Source organism: Perna viridis, chromosome 4, assembly GCF_037379345.1.
Source record: "Perna viridis isolate PV_CMFRI_1.1 ecotype Kerala chromosome 4, ASM3737934v1, whole genome shotgun sequence".
Classification (NCBI taxonomy): Eukaryota; Metazoa; Mollusca; class Bivalvia; order Mytilida; family Mytilidae; genus Perna; species Perna viridis.
In genome coordinates this window covers 8,519,087-8,543,481 of record NC_142448.1, presented here as the reverse complement: position 1 = coordinate 8,543,481, position 24,395 = coordinate 8,519,087, and the positions used below count along the sequence as shown (strand labels likewise).

The following is a 24,395-nucleotide window of genomic DNA, read 5'->3' as shown; positions in this document are numbered from 1 at the left end:
GTCCCGACCTTTGCGTTGGTCAATTAGAATGCTTATGGTTAGAAATAAAACTTAAAAAGAAAATCGTGTTATACGGTACAGTTTATGTTCCACCGAATAGTAACGATAATATATGGGAAGAACTCTCCGAGTCCTTAGAATTAGCCCTGAATATTGATAAAGACATTACTGTAACAGATAATTTTATTTATTAATCAACTATCTAATTCTCCAAACAATAAAATTGAAGATCTTCAAATGTTTAGCCTTCAGCAGTTAATCAGTGAACCTACCCATTTTATTGAACACTCATCATCCCTTATTGAGATTATCATGCTTAACAATCCAATCAACCTGTTGATCACTGATGTAGGTCCGCATCTCTTAGATCAAGTTCGCTTCCATTTACCCATTCTTGGAATATTAAATCTCCTAAAATCTAACCCACAAAAACCCTTTAAAAGAAAAATCTATCAATATGAACAAGCAGATTAAAACCTATTGAGAGATCGGTTCGCTAGAGTACACTGGTACTCCCTATTTGTAAATATAAGTGTTTTCTAAATTTAACATTTCATCGAAGTAAACTTTTTTTCTTGGGTAATATTGCTTGCACATGCTTAAAAGTTCCCATTGCATCACTTGACTTTTTATGAGCAACTCAGCGAGTGTTTCTAGAAAAGCAGAGGACACTTACCCTACCGGTGCACCAGGTCCATGCTCCCAGTTTTTAGTGGAGTCCGAGTTGCTCATTTGCTTTTGTTACTTTGTATGTATGATTTTAGTTACTGTATGTTATTTGTTGTGTATGTCTGTTTTCCATGTCGGGTCTTTGTCCCTGGATTACATTCTTTTGATTACCGCTATAACCTTGGTTCCCTTGATTACTCTATCACTGTATTGGAAAGATAGTTAAATAAAAATTCTTGCAATGACCACTGAAATAAATTTTCAATGAATCATGATAATTTTTTATCCCATTTTCAAACATCAAGGAAAAAATAAATTTAAAAATGGTCGAAAATTTTAGTTTATATCTTATTGTCCTCTTGATATTATAGTGATAGAGTTCATACTTGGCTCCTAGTTCAATCACAGAAATAAATGCTTAATAATCAATCAACTTATTCCATATTTTCCACTGATCTTGTTAGGATCCATGGAAACCGTTTTCTTATATTGTGGTTTTGCCGTAAGTGAAGTTATATAGTGCATAATCATATATGTGATGTTTGAATTGAATAAAGCAGAAGTAAAAAAGTTTAAAATATATATTTATTATTCTATAAAGATTATTGTAGTGTTGTAGAATTTATAAATAGAAATATGATGGACTTGAATTAATGATAAAATTAAATAAATGTATAATTAAATCTAAACTTGTTGCTGTTTTGCTAAAAAAACTCATTTTGCAAAGCTCAAGTTTGAGATCAAATAGAGAACGTTGTGTTTATTTTGTATTTTTTTTTTTTTGCTATTTAGTACTTAATATTTAGATACACATTGTAATATTTACGGTGTCTTATTATATCCATAGACCTGTGATTAAATTTTTTATGAAAATAAACTAAAATACTGCCGTTTTAGGGACAATTTTGTTCTGTGATTAAACTGTTGTAAGAAAAAAGTTCGTTATAATGTTTTTTTAAATTGTATTAATGTGATTTTTATATGTTATCTGTTTTTAGATACCCACAACGCACAATTTCACTTAAATAACTTCCAACTGGGTATTAGGGTATAGATTGATCTTTGACCACTCTTTAATTACTGCAAAATAGTAGAAAAAATTACAATATTTCAGTTAGAAAAAAATGATATTCAAAAATAAATTTATCTTTCCACTGACATATAATATATACTGAATATCGTCAAAATCGGTATCACATGCTGTATCAACCCGAGATTCCTATATCAGGTCGAGGGTTGACACAGCGTGTGATACAGATTTTAAAATTTCATGTTCATTATATCATATATTTTAACCATATTTCAAGTATGGTCTGTGAAGAGTTGCGATAAAGGTCTGGAGGGGTGATATAGGGTATGCAATAAAGGGTAGATGATTTAGTGTTAAAAAAAAGCCGTATACCATATGGGCCCTTTAAGTTCTAAGAATCAATTGCACTAATATATATGTAAATATCCCATATGTACGAAGACCAGACAATAATACAATCCACCTGTGCGAAAGTATACATTATAAGTAAGTATATTCAAAAAACGATCACAGGTAATATCACGGTAAGCAATCGCAGAGTCTTCATCGATTCCCATACGCGGGAGAATAGTTAAGACAGTCCATTAGTTCAGTTTATCGATCCATGCGGTGAAAATCTCTACACTGTCCAGGAAACGCGAAGCTGAAACATTAACTTAAAAAATAAATGAAATAGAAAAAGACTGGTTGGGATGAAAAAAGGTGGGTTTACTAACATAAGTATTCATTTTCAAAATGTTATTTTAGTATCCCTTGTCGGGCAAGCCAAAAATAAAATTTAAAATTAAATTATTAAAGAAATAAATTCAAATAGAAATATTTCTATAGCAGCAAAATTAAACAATATAAAATAAAATGTATGGTATTAATGTAGTGTATAATAAAATAGTACATTAGGGAGCCAAAATTGTAGCGGAATCAAAACAATGTATTCAAGGGACAAAGACCGGACATGCAAAATAGATAAACACAAAAAAAAAGAACACATATATACGTATAAATATGTATAATAAAAAGAAATAAAATAATTCATAAAAAGTAACATAAGTAAATGAAAGAGTATATAGAAGATGGTATACTCGCTAAGGTTAGAAAGTTCAGCTGATCATTAAGTGTAAAATGAAAAATCGCTGAATTGTAAAGTTTTTGGGAGATTTATAGATAAATAAGGTGTTGATCTATAGCAATTTTTTAATTAATAATGAAAAAAAGGGTGGTGTAAGAACTAATTTAGCGTGTTCCCTTTACAAATCTCGAAATATGCACTGAAATATCTAAGAAACGAGATATTCCCATTACGAAATCGGAATATCGTGGAATCTCGCGTAATTCCGATTCAGGACGCGTCCCATTCCGGAATGGGCCATATTCCAATTTCGGGCGTAACAAATACAAGAATTTTAGACCATTATTGAAATTTAAACTGTCCGCATCCTAAAAATATGCAGAAATGTGTCATTTTTAAGTAATTGAACTGAAATCAATATGTCACAGCCAATCATATGATGCCTATTTTGACAATTTTATCTTTTTAAGCCATAATATAGCACCATAATGGTAATTTCAAGTGTTCGCACTCGTTCAATTTGCAAAAAAACTATCTCATTTTCAAGAATTTGGTCGGAAATATATGCATCACAGCCATCAACATAATATTGATATAGACAATTTCAACATATGTTACATTAATTTTAGATTAATAAAGTATATTAAAAGTGTTCGCACACATACACTTTGCAAAAATATGTCATTTTGAAGATAATAGACTGAAATATGAGTGTCGCAACCACCAACCGGATACTAATATTTCCATTTTTAATATTTTTAACAATAATTTTGGAGCATTATTGAAATTAAAATTGTTCACACCCATACAATCTGCAGAAATATGCCATTTTTGGGAAAGTTGACTGAAATTGAGGTGTCAGAGCATCACACATGATACTTTTTTTGACAATGTAACATTTTAAACAATGATATAAGACCAGTAAGGATATTTTAAGTGTTCGCATTCATTCAATTTGCAAAAAAATATCTCATTTTCAAGAATTTGGTCTGAAAAATATGTATTACAGCCATCAACATAATAATGATATAGACAATTTTTACATTTTGTACATTAATTTTAGTCTAACTTAAAAAAATAAATGAAATAAAAAAAGACTGGTTGGGAAGAAAAAAGGTGGGTTTACTAACATAAGTATACAAATATTGCCCGTTTTAATATTTTTAACAACAATTTTGGACCATTATTGTAATTAAAATTGTTCACACCCTTACAATTTGCAGACATATGTCATTTTTGAGAAATTTAATTGAAATAAATGTTTCACAGTCCATATATAATGTTTAGTATAACACTTTTAACATTTGAAAAAAAAAATATTTAAGACCATTAAGGTAATTATAAGTGTTGGCACTCATTTAATTTGGAAAAATATCTCATGTTCAAGAATTTGGTTTGAAATATATGTATGATAACAATATATCAACAAAAACCTTATCTGGAAAATTTTAACATTTTTAAGAATAATTTTAGAAATCAAATTCATTCACAATTTGTACATATATCAATATTTTTAAGAATATTGTGTATGAGGTTACAGACCACCAATTCAACCAATGAGCATTTGGAACGTACGCAAAAATAGTCCTACGCAGAAATTACCCCTGTTCCTCATAGTGCTGTGAAAAAAGTTCTCATCTTATTTAAAAAATTTAAACAGTTTCTGAAAGGAAAAACATTTCTGTACATTTTATGGGTGCATTTTGCTTCTTGTGATGTGAAGCCTAATCTCCATAATGATTTTTTAAATATACCCCTATCTTGTGAAAACACTGGGATTTCCCATGCTATTTATAGACCCTTCACTTCCGGTGACCAGTACTGCACTGCAAGTCTGCTAACCCCACATGCCATTCGGAGGATTGTGAGCTGACATATGTAGAATCATGCTGATATATAGTCCTCCGCAGGTTAAAGTTAAGGTAAAGTCCAGAGAAGCCATTGAATATTGTGAAATTAGCATAGAAGCCTATGGAAAGTGGAATTAGTGGTTTTTAGCCTTATGATGAAGCCATGGCAAAATGAAAAGTTTCTTGAAATAGCTTTAAACTACTTGAAGATCTTGTTAACTTTGCATGAGAGGAATACAGTACAAAAATCCTTCAAAATATGCATTTTTTTAAGTTATAGGTCCAAATTATGGAAAATTGGTCTTTTTGGCTGATTTTTATGTCCTATCTTGTAAAAAGTGTAGAAAATTTAGTAAAAATATCAAATATTAAACTTTGAGGGCTATATTTACTTAAATATGGTGGTAATAAGCACTTGAAATCAAGTTTTGTGTAGATTTGAGCAAAAATTAGGTTAGAAATGAGGAAAAACTCACTTTCATTACTGCGGTTAAGGCCATATCAGCATTCCCCTATGGCAACATGGAAAATCCATTATTGAGTACTTTTTTTGCTTTAGGTGCCATTTACTGGTCATGTTTTAATGTGAAAACACTGTATTTACAAATTTAAAGCCAAATATATCACCTTTTGTGAAAATTTAAAGATTTAGGATTTTTGACATGTGATCAAGAAAAAGGGGGAGGCATGTCAGAAATAAATTTTTAAAAATAGACCAATTTCTCAGAAAATGATTACTTTTAAAACTATTTCTTCATTAATATTGTTAAAAAACAAGTTGTGATTGATATTTTTTATTTGAAAAGTCAGAAAAAGTTCTTTGCAAATATTTAATGCATTTAAGTATGGTAGAATATTGTCACTTTTTTGCTCGCACAACTTGGTTACCCTATATTTAAAAATCAAATATTTAAAAAAGTGCTTGTCACATTTCACTGAAACTTTGCAAATGCATTCAGTATGTGTGTAGGAAGATACCTGTATAGTTATTTATTTTTTCTAAGACAAAAAGTGACTCTTTAGGTTACAGACCACCAATTCAACCAATGAGCATTTGGAACGTACGCAAAAATAGTCCTACGCAGAAATTACCCCTGTTCCTCATAGTGCTGTGAAAAAAGTTCTCATCTTATTTAAAAAATTTAAACAGTTTCTGAAAGGAAAAACATTTCTGTACATTTTATGGGTGCATTTTGCTTCTTGTGATGTGAAGCCTAATCTCCATAATGATTTTTTAAATATACCCCTATCTTGTGAAAACACTGGGATTTCCCATGCTATTTATAGACCCTTCACTTCCGGTGACCAGTACTGCACTGCAAGTCTGCTAACCCCACATGCCATTCGGAGGATTGTGAGCTGACATATGTAGAATCATGCTGATATATAGTCCTCCGCAGGTTAAAGTTAAGGTAAAGTCCAGAGAAGCCATTGAATATTGTGAAATTAGCATAGAAGCCTATGGAAAGTGGAATTAGTGGTTTTTAGCCTTAATTATTTCTCATGCAGCTCGGAGTGCCGATAATACATGTAAACAATGCAAATATCGCGTGATTTCGGTAATTCTCGAACTCGCAGGCGAGATTCTAAAATCAATATTGATTGCACAAAACTTTTTGCATCCTTATCCATTATATATGTTCGATAATATATTTACTTTACTTTTCTTTTCGGAATAGGGAAAGGCATTTGACAACGGGAAATAAGTCGATGCAATGGGGCATGGGGCAATGGGGAATGGGGTATGAGGCAATGGAGAATGGGAGATGGGGCAATGGGGTATAGGGCAAGTGGGAAATGTATCCCATACAGGGACTGTATTTATTACAACACATTTAGTTTAATCAAAATTATTGAAATTGTAATCTTTCTGTTATTGGCTAAATTTTTCGAAGAGGTTGTTTCTGTCCTTGACGTTTAGTTGTAACATGAGCTACATTCATGATCGATTTAATGCTTAATAACAATACTTTCTTACTTTGATCAACTCTGTTCTAGTGCAATGCATGTCTGGTTTATTTTGCGGTATACTTTCTTAATAAATGACATTTACTATATTTTTCCATTTTTCGAATCGAAAGCAATGATAAAACGTTCAATTCTACATATTTGAGGCTAATTCAGGCAATGATTTGGAACATTATTTTAGAGATCGGACTTGACTTGTGTATGACCTATCTTGTATTTCTGTAAGTTGACACAATTGCTTAAAAATGGAAAAAAAGAAATGCACGTTCTTTGTGTTCTTAAAAGAAACACAATTCATCAAACAAATATCATTGATAGAGAAATAACACGATGATGTCAACTTTTTGGATATTTTTTACTGACACTTTCGACGATCCAAGGCTGCTGCAGATTCATTATCGACTTATACTTCTGGAAATTCGGCATAAACTAAACCCAATAATTCCCCAGTAGATATGCAACGCCATGCATCTTATATAAACATTCACAATGCATGCTAGTAAAACAACTATTCTCACCTATTACGTTCCAGAAAGTTGTTTTTCTCGCGTTCATAGTGTCCTAATACCCGACGTGATGAATGGGCATTCGTTTTTTTTTTAAATTTAACATTCTTAAATAAGTTTTTTTTCATTGTAATATCAGTCTTGTTTTTGATGAACACAGATATTCATAACATTATAGCGTATGTTATCAGCGTCACAAGGAACGATACACATAATTTCAATTTTTTTATTCCTGAAAAGTGTGAATAAATAGTCATTTTTTCAATTGGGCAGATATGGCGATAAATCTGATACTGTATACACTGCTGACAACCAGTGCTGTGCAAATTTTAAGAGTGTCGAGGTAGGAAAAAATCTTACTGATATTCCAGCTACACATTTGCATTAAGAATTGTATTGCATTGCAACAGCTAAGCAGCATATTAAAGAGTAATCAAGGGAACCAAGACTCTACCGAAAATCAAAAGAATGTAATCCAGGGACATAGACCAGACATGGAAAACAAACATACACAACAAAGAACATAAAGTAACTAAAATAATACATACAAAGTAACATAGGTAAATAAGCAACGCGGACCCCATTAAAAACTGGGAGCATGCACCAGGTGTACACAGGCAAATATTTTTCACGTGAAATTCATGTTTACTGAGCTTCACATGAAATTCATGTGAAATTCATTAAACACGAATTTCACGTGAACATTTCATGTGAATTTCACGTGAAGGCTCCATTTACCCGAATTTCACGTGAACTCTGTCACTTAGTTTATTAGCTCAATTCAGGTTAAAATCTTGTGAAATTCGTGTGCAAATCATGTGAAATAATTGTGCCTGTGTACCAGTAGTGTAAGCAACCTCTGCTTTTCTAGAAAAACCCACCGAGTTGCGCATAAAAGTCAAATCCGGGGTAGACGAAAAATGAAAAGAAAGTTATGGCACGTTGAACAAAGCAGTTTAAATGGTGCAGATGAATATAACTGTATTTTTCACATTTCAAAATTTCAACTCGTTAAATCTCATCAACTTTTTAATTTTTTCGCACGGCTTACTTTTCAAGAGTATTCAAAGAAACCAAGGTTATAGTGGTAATCAATAGATCGTAATCCAGGGAAAAAGACCAGACATGGAAAATCGACATACACAACAAAGAACATAAAATAACTAAAATCATACATTCAAAGTAACAAAAGCAAATGAGCAACTCGGACTCCACTAAAAACTGGGAGCATGAACCAGGTGCGCCGGTAGGGTAATCAAATTAAGCAATTTCTACATCATCCTTCAGTTATTATTTAACCCTCTTTTCCATTTGTCTATATATCTCCAAGTCACTAGTTTTTACTGCTCTTATTTCTTTCTCACAGCAACCGTTGTGATTACTATGTAACAAAGTCAGGCACGCGTAAATGTGGTGGATGGATGCGAAGGAGACGATGCACCTATTACTAGTAAGACTTGCTCTCAAAATGTAAAATGTGCAGTTTATTTTCATTGAATAGTATTTAAGAATGTGGAAAAGAAGGTTCATTGGTTGTTTTTTTTTAAATAGAATCGAGATGGAGAAATAACTTCTGAATTTTAAATTCTGTTTTTTTTGGCAACTTATCTTTGTTTTTGTGTGAAAAGTGCTCAAGTATTTTTTTATCATAATATGATGCCACAATTATACGTCGATGAGAACTGTAATTGTTTTGGGACATATTTTAAACATATCTACACCTAAGAAACAACTTCAATTTCCACATATAATAATAAATATGTAATATAAATGTATTCATTAAATAGGAGGTTGTTTCTTGTCTGTGGACACCATTTCCATGCCAAAAGATATTAGCGTAGTGACCAAACAGTCAAGTGAAATTTGGTAATTCTCAAGCAGTTCTTATGTACTTTTAATTCAAGAATGTTTTCCCATGTGTTATGGATACAAATTCACAATTAAATATTTCAGCACATTATGATAATTTTCAGTTGTATTTTGCAGCCTTTAGCATCCCTTCTCCTTTGTCAAATTTATGACGTCATAAATCCTATTAGACTTGTGGTTCGAGTCAGATACAAAACGATACGAAACTTGCAGAATATACAAAGATTGGTTTCTCAATCGGAACTACAGTATTCGGCCAAATGACTACACTACATTGACTACACTAAATCCAGATATCCTTAAATTCCACAGAATGTAACTTCCTGTCAGACTGAAATCAGAAATCACGCTCACAGTGCCAGTAGGGTATTATTTTAAATTTGTGTGGAATACTGTGATGACGATTTCGTCTAGTTTTCCCAAATATACCCGAAAAAGGCAATTTTGATGATTTGTAACATTTTATTTTTTTTTGTTTTAGTTCAGAAATTGTGCATCAGTGTTGTAGTGGATACTCTCCATTGCCTAATTGCTATCGTAAGTATTTAAGCTATTAAGTTGTTGCTAGTGACTGGATAAAATGTTTGTGATTCTATTCCATTGGAAACAAATCAAAGTGTCATTATGGAATTATAGGTTAATTCTAGCATTTTCCATATTTGCACGTATATCAACACGAGACATTCATATCAAGCCCTAGAGCTCTGCTTAAGGACTGATATGGGTCGAGAAGTCTCTTCATGTATAAACAAACTATTTTTAAAATTTAGTATGAGGCAGGTGTAATGAAGTTAAGAATGATAAAGCCTTTTACAATTTTAGTTAACTACGATTTATTTTTCTTCATAATTTAACAAAACTTTAAGGAGTTAAACATGTAGTAAGTTTTATGTATTAAACAACTGAAAGAAGTGGGGATCACTGGGAAAAATAGCAATGCCATGAGGGATAAAACCAGTCCAAAAATGGCTGCACACGACCCGCGAACATTCTTAAGGAAGATTAGCTTTCATATACGAATACCGTTGATATTTTTTCCGTTTTTTTATTGAATAGATACATGGAGTCTAACTGGATTTTCTATCGTTTCGAGGTAAAAACAGTCTCCTGCATGTTGTTAAAACTTATATGAAAACGGCGTCTAGGCTGTGATGAACAAAAACAGCCTGTATGAACATAAACATGTTTCGTATAAGAGCATGGTTTCTTTCTCAAAATCTTGAAGCACACGAAGAATTTAAACCCCCATATACCAATAGAAGAAACAAGGTTTCTTTACAAAATGTTTAGGTTTTATAATGAATGCAATTAAATGTTGCAAAACATCAACTAAATATCAAATATCAATTTCCATATCATAGAAACGAACCTTTACGAGTTTGGTATGATGTTGAAATTAAATAAAGCGAGTTGATATTTTGCGATATTCAACCTTGAAGAGTTATAAATTTGTTTTGTATGACTTCTGTTGAATATTTGGCTGCTTGACATTCGACATCTGACATTCGGGATCCCTAAAAATCGTCCATCTATAACATCCTGAATGGCGTCAGGAGAATAACGTTAGAAACAATCAAGTCGTTTTTTCGACGAACCAGGTTCTATAGAAAATGAAACACAAAAAATAATAACCAATCGCAACAGCGAATTTTTCATATAACTAGTTCGTCTCACATCGTGCATGGTGTGATATCGCAAATATCCAGCCGTCCCAAAGGTACACTACAAACAATTTACAAACGTTAGGCTTATATATTTCTGTTTTGTACTATACTGTTGTGATGTCTACTAAAACACTACTTTATTTTACGGTGACGTTAGAGTACTGTCATTTACAGTAACCTTACAATACTGCTACTTATAGTACTATTCCATTATTGAATTTTACAGTACTGTTTTATTATTGAATTTCACAGTACACAGTAAAATGTATTTGTATTTTGTAATATATGGGTTTTCTATTGTTTTTCTTTGACCTATAATGAATGTTATTTGCAAATATACATGTATAAATGAATAGATTAAATTATTACCCATCAACATTATAAAATAGCAACAATGCATGGTTTCCAGTAAACCTCTAAGTAACACAGCAGTTTGTAAAAGTTATTTACGTGGCCTCTTTTATCTTGATAATGATTGACATTAAAAAATATTGCTACATCATCAAGCGAGGGAAATGATCGGTAACAGATCGATGATATATGTTAAGCATTGCAGTTTGATTGTTAATGAAGCAAATTTAGGATCGTGAACACAAATATTGTTACTTTTTCGACAATTCCCGCAAAACTGCGACATTCACATAAACGTCAAAGAGTTCAGTCAAAATGATTATCATGGATATTATTATGGACATATGTAGTTATAGGTATATCATTTTGATAACCCATTTTTCAGAAATGCAAAGAACAACTTTTCGACCTATGTATTGTAACAAATTAGTACACAATTATGTCAATAATGAAAAATACAACACACCCAATCTTATACAGGACAACAGCGACTCTTTAACCAGAAAAATCGAAGTCGTGATATGATGCATCTATCAACATGCTGTAGGACAAATTTTGCCTATTGCATAATTTTCTGAAAAGTGGTTTATTAGATTAAACGACAAATTCTTCTATATGCTTTACAAATGGTTATCAATTTGACAGACATCTTTTTAGTGTAAAAGTCACGTTTTTGCTAAAATAGTCGAAAAAGTAAAACAAAATTGTGTTCACAATTCTTAACTTATGTAAAGCGGTTACTCTTGTAAACATTTTTTTATTAGAAAAACACCTGACGATAATCGTTTGTTTATAAGAAAAGTGACTGAATGAAATACATTTTGTATCACTTCTGTAATTAATTACCTTTAAATTCTTGGACCGTGTGTACTACACATTTTCTCGTTGTTTTGGCATATATATCAACGGATATCTAATTATATGCAAAAAAGAGAAAAGATAATTCTTCGTCTTTCCTGATGTCTTTGTGCTAGTATATTCTCTTCATTATGGCAGATAATATAATATGAATTTTCGTTTTGATACAGTTAGTAAACATAACCGCAGCAAGGTACGGCTTATATTTCTATTTTATTTCCTCTACTGTTTTCATGGTTAACCACGCCAAGGTGTTTATGACGAACTGAAGCTGTATGTTTATCGGGACTTTTCCATTTCATATACATTTATAGAAGAAATGCAACGAATTAGTGCCTAATTTAATCATTTTTAATCAACAAATGAACCATTTTACTTGAAGATAAATAAAATAAATCAACAATATGCAAGGTTTTACCTTGTATTAAGAAAACAAAGTTGTCTTTACATTTTCCCTTACTAAATATCATGAACTTTGTTTTTCTACGTTGACTGTTTACCTCCATTGGTCACAATATGACTGAAAAAATATCCAAAGACAATTGCATATTATCTTTAGGCTCTGATATAATGACAGTATTGTCAGCATATGACAAAACAAATTACTCAATAAAATACTCAAATAAATAAGAAGTTCATCATTAAATATACTTCGGATCACCTCTTTGGATTGCCCAGTTTTGAAATATTCCTCTAAATCTTTCAAAAAAAAAAAAAAAAAAAAAAAAAAAAGACGACAGATTTTCACCTTGTCTCGCAACCGTTAAACAATTCCGATGCACAACCATCTATCTTACGCATAATTTTATACCTTGGTATAAACTATAGATAACTTCGAAGCATTTCCTGTAATGTTGCATTTTTTAAGGTCTTGATGTAGAATCAAAAGTCTTCTTAAAATCAATAAAAGTACAAAAAAGTTTCCCAATTGAAAAAAAAAAAAAATAAACTGACGAAGGTAATACAAAAGTATTATCAACTGTCGAATACACAGTGAATAAGTAGACCTACTGTTCATAGTAAAAACTTAGCGAAATCCCCTACTGTACTTATACTAAAAAATGTAGCACTGAAATGATACTGTAAAACACAGAACTGAAAACCTTCTGAAACAAACAGTACTGAAATTGTACTGTATAACACAGTACTGAAAATGTATTGTAGAAGACATTACTGAAAACATGCTGTAAAATTCAGTAATGAAACAATGCTGCGAAATTCAGTAATGGGAGAGTACTGTAAATGACAGTATTGTAACGTGACTGTAAATGACTGAACTGTAACGTCACTGTAAAATACAGTTCTGTTTCAGTAGTCATTACATAAGTACAGTTACAGTATAAAATAGAAATATATAAGCCTAACATCGGTCAATTGTTTGTAGTGTAGATAAAATCATAGAGGTTTATGATTTTACTTTTATAGGTTGCAGTTGTTACGTTTTGTTTACAATTTGCCTTAGATAGACAAACATGTTTTGCGGAAGTTTATTTTCATCTTTGACGAAAACGTTTTAATTGCGTAATTGTTTTTTTTTAATTTAGCTGTTTGCAATGGACGAACAATCCTAAATAATGCATGCAATGAAGCATACTCATCAGATAAGATTTACTACCGTGGAGGCAGTTCGCGAAATAGTGGAGGAGGAACATGCTCTTCACCAAATTATTGCACAAATTGCAAAGATGGGTTTTATCAATCTGCAGGCCAGTGTCTCAGTGAGTATTGTACACGATTCTAAAGTTGATTGCTGAAAAAACTACATTTTAAAAAGAAAACTTAAATTACATTTGATATTTTAGGAGTTTGTTTTTCGTAGAGCAGGAAATACTGGTTGTAGTTTGTTAAATCATTTTATGAAAAAACAATTCATTCTGACATGAAGCAAATGCAAAAGTACTTGTCTTATATTGAACACTTAACGGTCTTTATATCACGGGCCGATTTCGGGCAGATTTGCAAATACTACGTCCAGTGCCACGGGCCGATTTGGGCCGATGAGTTTGTCACAACGTCATACGATGGGGTTGTATGAAGTTTCGTATCCTGATTCCCGGGACTACGTTCCAGGTATTAGCTAGTAGGCATACACTGTCATATATTTATATATATGAGTAACATACTGATTATTGCGATCGGGAATCTGTCTAGACGTTCCGTTTCTTGTGTTCTGGCGACGTTCGATATGTATCGGGCATCTCCCATGTATATGGAGACGATCAAACAGAAGTTTCTGTGCATTTCATCATGGAGTCTTACGATTTTCAGTCTAATTAAGATATAGCTCTGGGCTCAAGTTAATGACGGAAATACTATATTTTAATTAGACTGCCACGGTTTTCTGGTCAAAACATTTTACGGCATAATGGTCATCTATCTGAAAATATACACCTCCAGGCGCGGGTCGACGAGCGTACGCCGCCCACTTAAAAGGAGTTAGATAATTTTTATTGCATAAAATCATGTTTTACACAAATTCTACCACCAAATTTCTTGCCTTGCTTTGCTCGGATATAAACTCTATTTACACCTCTAACTCATGTTTGCCGGGGAACTCATTTATTAAATACACTTGTGTATTTTTTTTTAAATTTTATTTTGTGATAAGAATTGATGGATTTAGTACAGCATGTTTAAGTTATCTGGGGATGAGGATAACTATCAGAGTCTTCAAATTTCTTTATAATTTGGACAATACCATTAATGAAGCGATTTTTGAAAGGATGTCAAATTACGGAAAGTTCAGTGGTTTATTACCGATTGCACAAAAAGGGTTGGAATTTATGGTACTGAAACACGTAAAAACCATACGAAATACTTGAGTAGAGTTTCGACTAAACATAACATACATCTTTGTTTGATTGCAAGTTTTCTTATGAAAAAATCTCAAGAAAATTTCTCTTAAAAAGTCACACCTACGCCTTACTCAATCGATTTCATATTTATTTCAGTTCAAGTCATCAGTAAATTGTAAACCCAGGATTATTATAAATGATATTAATTTCGCATGACGAAACAGTATTTTTCGAAAGTTTATTTTCATATACATTGTACATTTGTATATGTATGATTTATTGTTTCACCGTGTTTAGTGTGTACAAACTTAACCGTTTAATCCAATAACCTTTATTTATAATTTTATACCGTATACGTATCTCCTTAATTGCATAAGTGTATATTTTTATTCGTGTGTTTGTTTTTTTTGTCTACATACTACCGTATTGATTGTATGAATCCAGAAGGACAGTTCAACTGTACAAACAATTATACAATCATGCGACATTTTACTACTTTTAGATTAATACTATAATCAATAACTTTGGACATGTACATGTATGTTTAACTTACAGCCTCGCATCTACTTATTATACAGTACAAAGACCTGATCGGTTAATCAGCATTCGAAGGACGAAAACGGATATTAGTTTGGCAAAAAGCCTTTATGCATTCGGGAGGCTACCTGACCTTGATCGCGCGAGGACACCAAAATGTTTCTTTGTTTTTGTTGCGTAAATTTGGTTTGCTGCAATTTGTTTATTAAATTCATTTTAATATCGGTACACTTTACATACTCATAGACAAATCATACAGCACAGTTTGAATTATTAGGACACACTACATGTAGGTTATATATAGGTTTATAGATAATAAAATTGAAACCGAAACTGCCATCCAATTGCTTTTCATTTGCATTGCAGATAAGATATGAAAATAGTCGCTCTTTAGTAAGTTGCCGATCCTCAATATAACTTGGAAAGGAAAATAAAATTTCAACAGAGATGATCGGATGTTCCAAATCATTCATATACATTGAACACATTTTTCTTCACATCTACTTATTTCATTATGTTTTAATCCACTAGCGGGTGTAACCTCTTGGTACTGTACTCATTAGAGCGCAGCACGTTTGTGCGCGCATAAAATCTTGATACGCAACTGTATGCTAGTGTGTTTTGTTCGTGAGCCGGAACGGTCTGTTGCCCTTACCACTGGGAGGTTGAAATGAAATTTTGGAGCAGATTATTATTTTGAAATGATCGAGATTTTTGCTAGTTAAATATCTAACATATCCTCATTTTGGAAGTTGCGTAAACGAACGATTTGCTCGAAATATTCTGTGGTTGACATCACTGTTAATTTTTTTTATTCCCGAATATTCCATGGCACTAAAAGGATCAATTTGTAAAGTTAAACCAAGTCATAATGAATATTGAGCTAAACATATAAATATAAGAAAATACGCTCCATGTTTGTGCATTGATACAGTTTTATAGACTAATATTATTTTATACAGTATGTCCATCGATTACTAACTGTAACCACCGGAGATGCTCGACACCCAGTGATAACTATTGTGAATGGTGCCAATACGAGGTAGTAGACAAGAGGTACTTCAGAGGGTATACACGTCATTATGATGGAGCCAGAAAACAATGTAGAAGTAAGCCATAAATTGTTAAAAAAATGCAAAGAAAAACAATACAATGTAAAAAAATAAAACAAACAAACAAACAAACAAAACAAAACAAATAAAACAGAAACAAAGTAAGAAAGAACACTAAAAAATCTTACAGACACATTTAGAAAATGATTCCATTTATTCGGTTAATTTAAAAACAAGCAATGTGATGTCAATAGCTTTTCAAATTCAAATTTATTTTACCTGAATGTTATTGCTGTAGAGCAAAATGGATTGAAAGATCACTGTCAAATCTACTTTCAGAGGCATGTTCATGGCGATCAGATAGCACCCGATGTTATCCAGGAAACTGTACAAATGAAATAGTAGAGTCTTGCTCTTGTACCTCTGGCTTTGGAGGCAAGCAGTGTGATAGAAGTATGTTTTCTATGGATAGTTGCCTCATTTCTTATACTAAATAACTTATATTTCTTAGTAGTTATTTTATCTGTATGCTATGGACATAAAAGCCATATGATAAATGATGAAGAGGAGGTAACCAAACTTAATGTTTTATTTTTCTAATTCAATTTTCCTTATCGCTTATGTTCTTTAGGAGTAACAAAATTTTATTTTACAGTTTTGACCGCCGTTCTCTACCTTGTATAGTTTTTACAGTTTTGACCGCCGTTCTCTACCTTGTATGGTTTTTACAGTTTTGACCGCCGTTCTCTACCTTGTATGGTTAACAGAACAAACTATGTCAAGTATTACGGGTTGGGTGTTAATTGTATTGTTTTTCTAGTATTTTGTAACCTCAATTTACAGTAATCAGTTTGACTGGTAGATATTTTGCTCGTATTTGTTACAATACAACATACCGAAAGTAAAGCCTGACTTGTCCAACACCGATTTTAGTTTAATTAAGGAAGAGGTATAAGTAAACAAAGACTTATCTGTCGTATCGATCATTAGATTGTAGCGTCTGTGGTACTGAGAGCATCTGCAGTCTCGGTTGCTAGTAATACGTACATAAATGGATGCAATACTCGTGACAGTAAAGAAGTGTAAATTCATGCTTTAAGCTATCCGGAAAGATCATGTTCTCGCCGGATTGGATTCTCTTACTTGCACCAACTGGTTGTTTTTTTTCCAAAATGCGCACGAAGTTTAAGAATTAAAATCATGAACAAATGAGCAAAAAAGGTTCACATTTTATTTGTTTTTTTACAATTATACTATGACCGCTTATTTATTCTGGCAGTTTTACAGTGCCTGATATTTTAGAAAACCTATTTTTTTGGACTATTAATTTTGGGAAGGCACCCTCAATTTGTTATGAAAACTGATATAAATTTTTATTACAATGTATGTTACCATGGCTACATATTTTCATGACAAAATAGAAAAGAATATCTATCTTTTTACATGGATTTCCATAATGTAAGGTTTTAAAAAATATTTACATTTTACAGGAAAAAATTGTTGGATTTGTTTGTTTAAGTGTCTTGATATAGCTTCATTTCCACAGATTGTCATAATGTTATCTGTAGTGACCTATCTATATAGGTGAACCTTAAATGAAATAAAAGTTTAAAACCTAACGACCACTGGGCTGCTGACTCCCCTTTGTCAGAATTTAAGTTCCCACGTTCATGAATTTGAGAATAATGTAAATTTTATTGGCATTTTACTGTGGGGCTTGATTGGTTAAAAATGTAAACGATTTTTTACAAGGAAGTCCAAGTTCCTTTGACCAGGAAACTTCAGCTACAACATATATAAAATGGTTGTAGCCGAAGGAATAATATACACAGAATATATGAATAATAATGGAAGCTGAGAATTATTATGAATTCTATAAATTATAATATTCTACAGTATTTATGCAATAATGTATTATTGTATGGCAATATAATTCAGTCTTGTTTAAAATGAATTTTATTATGATAACGTCATAAACTTATTAATTTAATTAATTTATATTTGCAATTGTGCAATATGGAAATTTATTGCCCGCTGACGTTTTCGTAGCTTTTTATTTAAATCTTACGTAAATTTGATTTCTTATGCTTTGAACAATTATCATGCTAACACAACTTATGATTTTCTTGAGAATCAAACCAACCTAAAATTTTTCGATTATCCACCAATGATCTAATCATACAAGTAAAGTTGTTATTATTTTACAAAACAGTTACGGAGGAAACATCAATCCTATATGCTGAGATAAAGTTACATAACCCCTCTCACGAAACTCTGACGACACCGACAGATCCAAGTGAGACCGGTCCACAGCCGATCAGATTTACAAACAAAGACGATTTAAATGAAGCAGAAATAGAATTTCATGCAAAATTTGTCGCTTCTGGTACACCTCCACCTCTGGATCCTGAACATTTTGTGACGTATTTTACTTATGGCATTATTTATGGTCAGATGAAATTGGAATATGTAATAGGTTAGTTTGTACGCATTATAAGATAAGATTTGACTATTTAAAATCAGTATTCATAAAATGAATATATGTGTGACAAGATTAATAATAATATTTGCATACATTGTAACGCGAAAGAAAAATTGTTTCTTCTTCTTTTATGGAATGTTTCTAGTTTTTTTTAACAGGTTGTGCGAAAGTTTACACTTAAAAACGTTATTTTATTTGGGACTATTTGATTTGCGGAGTGCGCACTGATCGATATTTATGACAAAAATAACTAGCATTGCTTAAAGAGAAACAACCAAATTTAAATCATTTTTCTATGGTTTAGAGTATTTCATCGAATGGTTATGAAGTTGTTACCCTCCATCTTGTGTATTCTTACCCCGGACTTAAGCAACTAAGCGGTTGTTTCTAGAAAAGCAGAAGACGCTTACCGTACCGGTGCACTAGGTCAATGCTCCCAGCTTTTAGTTGAGTCCGAGCTCATTTAATTTTGTTACTTTGTATGTATTATTAAGTCGCCGACTACGAAGTGGCGGTGACTTATTGTTTTTACTGTGTTTCTTCTTTTTCTTCTTCTTCTTCTTCTTATTATTATTATTATTATTACTATTATTATAATTTTAATTCTGTCATAAAAATTGTTGAAAGTGTCCGCCCTTTTTCTCGAAAGTGGCTGATTGAGATGAAACTTTTCAAGAAGTTAGAACTACTCTTCGAATAATCCAGAACTTAGAAAAAAAAATTTCCAGCTGCCGCAACTTTTTCAAAATGGCCGCCGGACTAAAGGTACCTATTTTTGCACCGGAAATTGGAACATCAAGTATCTGAAAATCTGCTGATTAGAATTTGACCAAATTTGGTATATATATTCAGCTCAATGGTGCAAACAAAACTACGAAAAAAAAGGTGCGTGCGTCACGGCTGCCATTTTCAAAATGGCCATCAACGCGGTCGAAAATTCAAATTTGTCAGGTTATGATGAAAATTGATATCTAGGTTCTTTGAGTCCTCCTGCTCAATAATCTGCTGGTGAATTGGCAATTTGAGCTATGTATCGGACGGACGCCATTTTCAAAATGGCCGCCACTGCGGGCGAAATTCAATGTTGTCCGATTTTGATGAAAATTGATATCTAGGTTCTTTTAGACGCCCCAATTAATAATCTGCGGCTCAACCGGCAATTCGAGCTATGTATCGGCTGCCATTTTTGAAATAGCCGTCACTGCGGTCGAAAATTTTAGTTTGACTGGTTTTGACGAAAATTGATATCTAGATTTTTTTAGTCGTCCTGATCAATAATCTGCGGTTGAATTGGCAATTTGAGCTGCTTGTCGGACGCCATTTTCAAAATGGCTGCAACTTCACGCCAAAATGCAAAGTTGTCTGATTTTGATAAAAAATGATATCTAGGTTATTTTGGACGTCCCGATTAATAATCTGACTCAATCAGCAATTATAGCTACGTATCGGCTGCCGTTTTTAAAATGACTGCCACCGCGGTCGAAAATTCAAACCTTTTCGGTTTCGTTGAAATTTGTTATCCACGTTCTTTACGCTGCCTCGATTAATAATAAGCAGTTCTTTTGACAATATCTTTCTCAAAAGACAGATCAGGAAATGGGAGACGACTTCTACACGTTTCATGATGTTTTAATTTTAGCTACTTATTGTTCTTTGTTGTGTATGTCTGTTTTCAATGTCTAGTCTTTGTCCTTGGATTACATTTTTTTAATTTCCGCTGGAATCTTGGTTACCTTGATTACTCTTTGCAATTATCTGCATCTGTTTATCGAATTAATTTTATTGTAAAATATTTTATTGTAAAATTCAGAATTCCGTCTACCATATATAGCGTCCTAACACACAATAAGTTGAGACGCTCTATTTATCGCCCGTGCTAAAGTTTAAGTTGACACCACATTACATGTTTTTTTATAATTACAGGATCATCCAGCAGTTTTCACACATTTAGTTGTCCTGCCACTGAAGATTACCCTATTACAACAAGTTATGTTTGCTCAAGAACAAGCACTAACAATAGTGCAATATCTCTACCCACATTCGGCCACAGTGACAAGTAAGTATGGTAAAAAATGAAACTTTTTGATCCGTCTTGCACTTTTTTATAATTTCATATTATGCTCTATAATCATGTTCTTTTTTTATTTTGAAGGCTTATTTTCACAATACAAGCCCGCAATGGAGGTTACTTAAGATATCTGAACAGAGAAAACTCTTTGACATCAACAATAAGAACATCACTCTTGGGTATTACAACAACAAGGAGTTACACTGTACAATGGGATTATGTAACTCCTTATTATACCTGTCTACAGAACTTTGGCAGAGGTTGTTCCGACTCACCAATAGATGTAACGGATGTCACCGATCAGGTGATTTTAAATTTACTAAAGCCATTTATAGTTAACAGTTAGTTATCATGTTAATCAAATTTAGAAATTCTTTTGAATTTCAACATATCAATCCTAAAATGAAAAATGTTGTTTTAGTCGGGTATATGTTCGTTTTTTTCCATGCGCTGATTGAAAAATATTGAGCATTAATGAAAGGACGTCTCCACCCAAAACTCCCGAAGTCATCCTTCTTTTATTGAAGTTGCTCTTTTATTGTTACTTACAATTGTTGTCTGTCTCATCAATTTTGTGTCCCGTGCTTTGTTTTATGTTATTGTCTTATTATATATTTGGAACGAGTTTATTAAAGAAAACTTGATGGTGATATTGGAGATTTAGTTTTGGATTTTTTCAATGGCATTCAAGATACATGAATATATGTTTCAAGTGCATTTTGATTTAAAATGGAATTTTTTAAATTTCTCCAGAAATCGATAATGTTTACATGGAAAGCTTGGTCAGATGATTTAGCTGGAGTTGATTTTTATGAGTACGAAATTTACCGCCTAGCCGATTATGGACAATTTCTTAGAGAAGCAAACAAGTTGTTTCATTCCAACGAGACAAATCTGAAGGAGGTATGGATATTGTAAAACGTAAAAGTAAAAAAAAAAAAAAAAAAAGAGAAATCTATCACTGTCTTATACCACATTCACAAAGGAACATGTTGACTTCGGTCACAAATATTCTTATCTGTTCCTATTGTTGTATTATGATGTATCTTCATTTGTATTCATAGTTTCTAGCGAGGATTTGTATTGAAATTAAGCATTGTCATTTCGATAATTTGAAAACTCCCGCTGATAACGATGTATATACCCCCGCACAAGCTTTCCTGACACAACTCTTCACCATACGCAAGTAATATTTTGCAATATTCTTGATAATAATACCATATTACTTTTTTCTTCTTAAGGGTGAATTTAATGTAACACAGCCAGGCATGTACTCTATTATCCTAACAGCTTTTGATAAGGCTGGAAACTATAAGTCAACGAGATCCTTATTGTTCTTTGATGACCAGTCAGTAGTAGAAAAAATAGAGGGAACCAGAACGATAGTCAAGGAGAGCACCATGGATACCAACCGGACATGGGTAGTCTCAGAAACAACTCCGCTTCATGTCACGTGGCCTGGAAGATTTATGAATAAAAGACATGATTTGAATAAATGGCTATTTCCAGTGGAAAACAACAGTCACGTAGACAACTTATATGACGACTTCTTTGAACGAAGGACTGTTAATTTGTTTACTAATGTCAAAGGTAGTAGTTCGCCAATATTTACACTTAACTTTGGCTTAAACATACTTTCTTGTATATCTAAAAGGAAAAAGAAACGAGCATTGAATTAGAAAAATATTGTCCTTTTGTTTTATATATGTCGTGACATATGTTTTGAACAAGTTATTACTTCTCTTATAAGTGGTAAAACCTTTGCGATAACGCGGTTTCTTAAAATCTCCTAAAACCTACGTCAAATATAAATTTGTTTTGAATGATTTAGGAATACACAATGGTTGTTTTGTATATCGTCAAGACTCAACGCAAATGTTAACGTGCTATATAATTTGAACTGACGTCCACGTGTATCGAACACGATAATATAGCTTCTTAATTATGCTTTGGTTGTAGGAGTTGTTAAATTCGACGTTAACTATACAGTATCCGGTGAAGATGTCAAGTCGTACAAAGCCTACACCAATGTGATAGATATTTTACAGGAAACGGAAGTGCTTAACGTCGTTTGGGAAGATGGTGAGAAACTAGACATCTTCGTTAAAGCAACAGACATAATTGGAGAATATATTGAAGATTATATTACAGTATATCGGGATGTAACCTATCCAGTAATAGAAAACTTATGGTTGTCATATGGGAATAAAACAGAATTATTTGTACACCGTTTGGAGGACTTTACAGAAATGACGTGAGCAATTTTAAGTTTAATATATTCCTGAAAAAATATGTAGTCAGTAAGTATTATACTCGGCGTCACATAAATAACATACTGTTAAAATTTGAATAAAAAATATTTTCTACGACTTTATTGACACCTACCGTCCTTTAAATTGTCTTAAATGACTTGCTCATTCGTTTAGCCAAACGCCTTCTCCCTAAACATTGAATCGTTAAATTCCGGTCAGATTTTAATTCTCGGTGCCAATATTTACATTGTAAAAAGTCGGCCATGTTTACAGTGATTGGGTTGCTAGGAGATGTTGTTTACGTTTAAATGGTTTGTCCAAAAACCGAAGAACCCAGAATGCATTTCGGCGTTATTTCGGATATCTCGGATTTATTTTACGCGAACAACGTACAATACCGAGAAGTTAACCAAGCAGACGATTGTCACCGGAGTTCGACGGGAACTTACGAACTTCGTTTGTAAACAAATCGTCCCGTAGAAACCAACATGGCGGATATTAGTATGGGATTTTCCCGTAAGGATTTGTTACGCATGATTTAAGCTAAAAGCGACTTGTTCAGGGAGAAGCCGTTTGGCTAAACGAATGATCAAGTCATTTAAGACAATTTAAACGACGGTAAGTGTCAATAAAGTCGTAGAAAATATTTTTATTCAAATTTTAACAGTATGTTATTTATGTGAGTATAGTAGTTTAGTTCAGCTTTTGGTTTTATTATCATGGTTCTAGAACACAGAGATCGGTTATTTTTAAACAGAATACTGTTAAATTAGCACTGGATTGAAAGGATTTTCAATATTTTGATCTTGACGCAAATTAAAGATTAATCTTAAAAAAATTATCTTCTTAGAGCTGAATTTGACGTTTTTTTTTATTTTGATTCGTCAATTTTCCTTTTTTTTACCAACAGGTTTGAATGGGATGCTTTTGATTACCACAGCGGTCTCCACAGTGTTCATTGGAAATTATACGATAATTTTACAGGAAGTGATATTCTGCATGGAAGTTCCCATATCCTCGCTCAGGGCAATGCAGAAGTATGTATTTTCAACTCAAATTCACACACGTCTTAAAACTTATAGGTGTGAAGTGCAACAGTTATGACAAATGGAGTATTCGTGACTACATTTTATTGGGTGAAAATTGAAGAAATTAATATCTATGAAATGTATTACTTTCATGACTCTAAGATGATTTGATAACATCGTTCCTACATAGATTTAGAATATTGTTCTTAAGGGCAAATGCTTTCATTCAATATTTACGTTGAGAGAGACTGTATCTTAGATCAATATCATTAATTGTCCGATTAAACAAATTCTAAATATTCCTAATTTCGTCTCTTTGTAAAAACTTTTTAACAAGTAGATTAAACTTG

The 24,395-nt window shown here is 32.4% G+C and overlaps 1 protein-coding gene across 2 annotated transcripts in view; it reads left to right on the top strand.

Annotated features, from left to right (window-relative positions):
• The window catches only part of LOC148618736 (uncharacterized), a 65,186-nt gene that overhangs the window by 9,887 nt on the left and 30,904 nt on the right, over window positions 1-24,395 (top strand). For both annotated transcript variants that reach the window (XM_088577916.1, XM_088577917.1), the window contains exons 2-14: window positions 7,363-7,432; window positions 8,456-8,539; window positions 9,440-9,495; window positions 13,376-13,549; window positions 16,126-16,272; window positions 16,555-16,668; window positions 18,428-18,691; window positions 20,621-20,753; window positions 20,850-21,069; window positions 21,519-21,668; window positions 22,007-22,355; window positions 22,725-23,019; window positions 23,928-24,054. In XM_088577916.1, coding sequence (XP_088434042.1) covers window positions 7,365-7,432; window positions 8,456-8,539; window positions 9,440-9,495; window positions 13,376-13,549; window positions 16,126-16,272; window positions 16,555-16,668; window positions 18,428-18,691; window positions 20,621-20,753; window positions 20,850-21,069; window positions 21,519-21,668; window positions 22,007-22,355; window positions 22,725-23,019; window positions 23,928-24,054 — 2,181 coding nt within the window. In that variant the 5' untranslated portion in view covers window positions 7,363-7,364. The remainder of the gene's footprint in view (window positions 1-7,362; window positions 7,433-8,455; window positions 8,540-9,439; window positions 9,496-13,375; window positions 13,550-16,125; window positions 16,273-16,554; window positions 16,669-18,427; window positions 18,692-20,620; window positions 20,754-20,849; window positions 21,070-21,518; window positions 21,669-22,006; window positions 22,356-22,724; window positions 23,020-23,927; window positions 24,055-24,395) is intronic.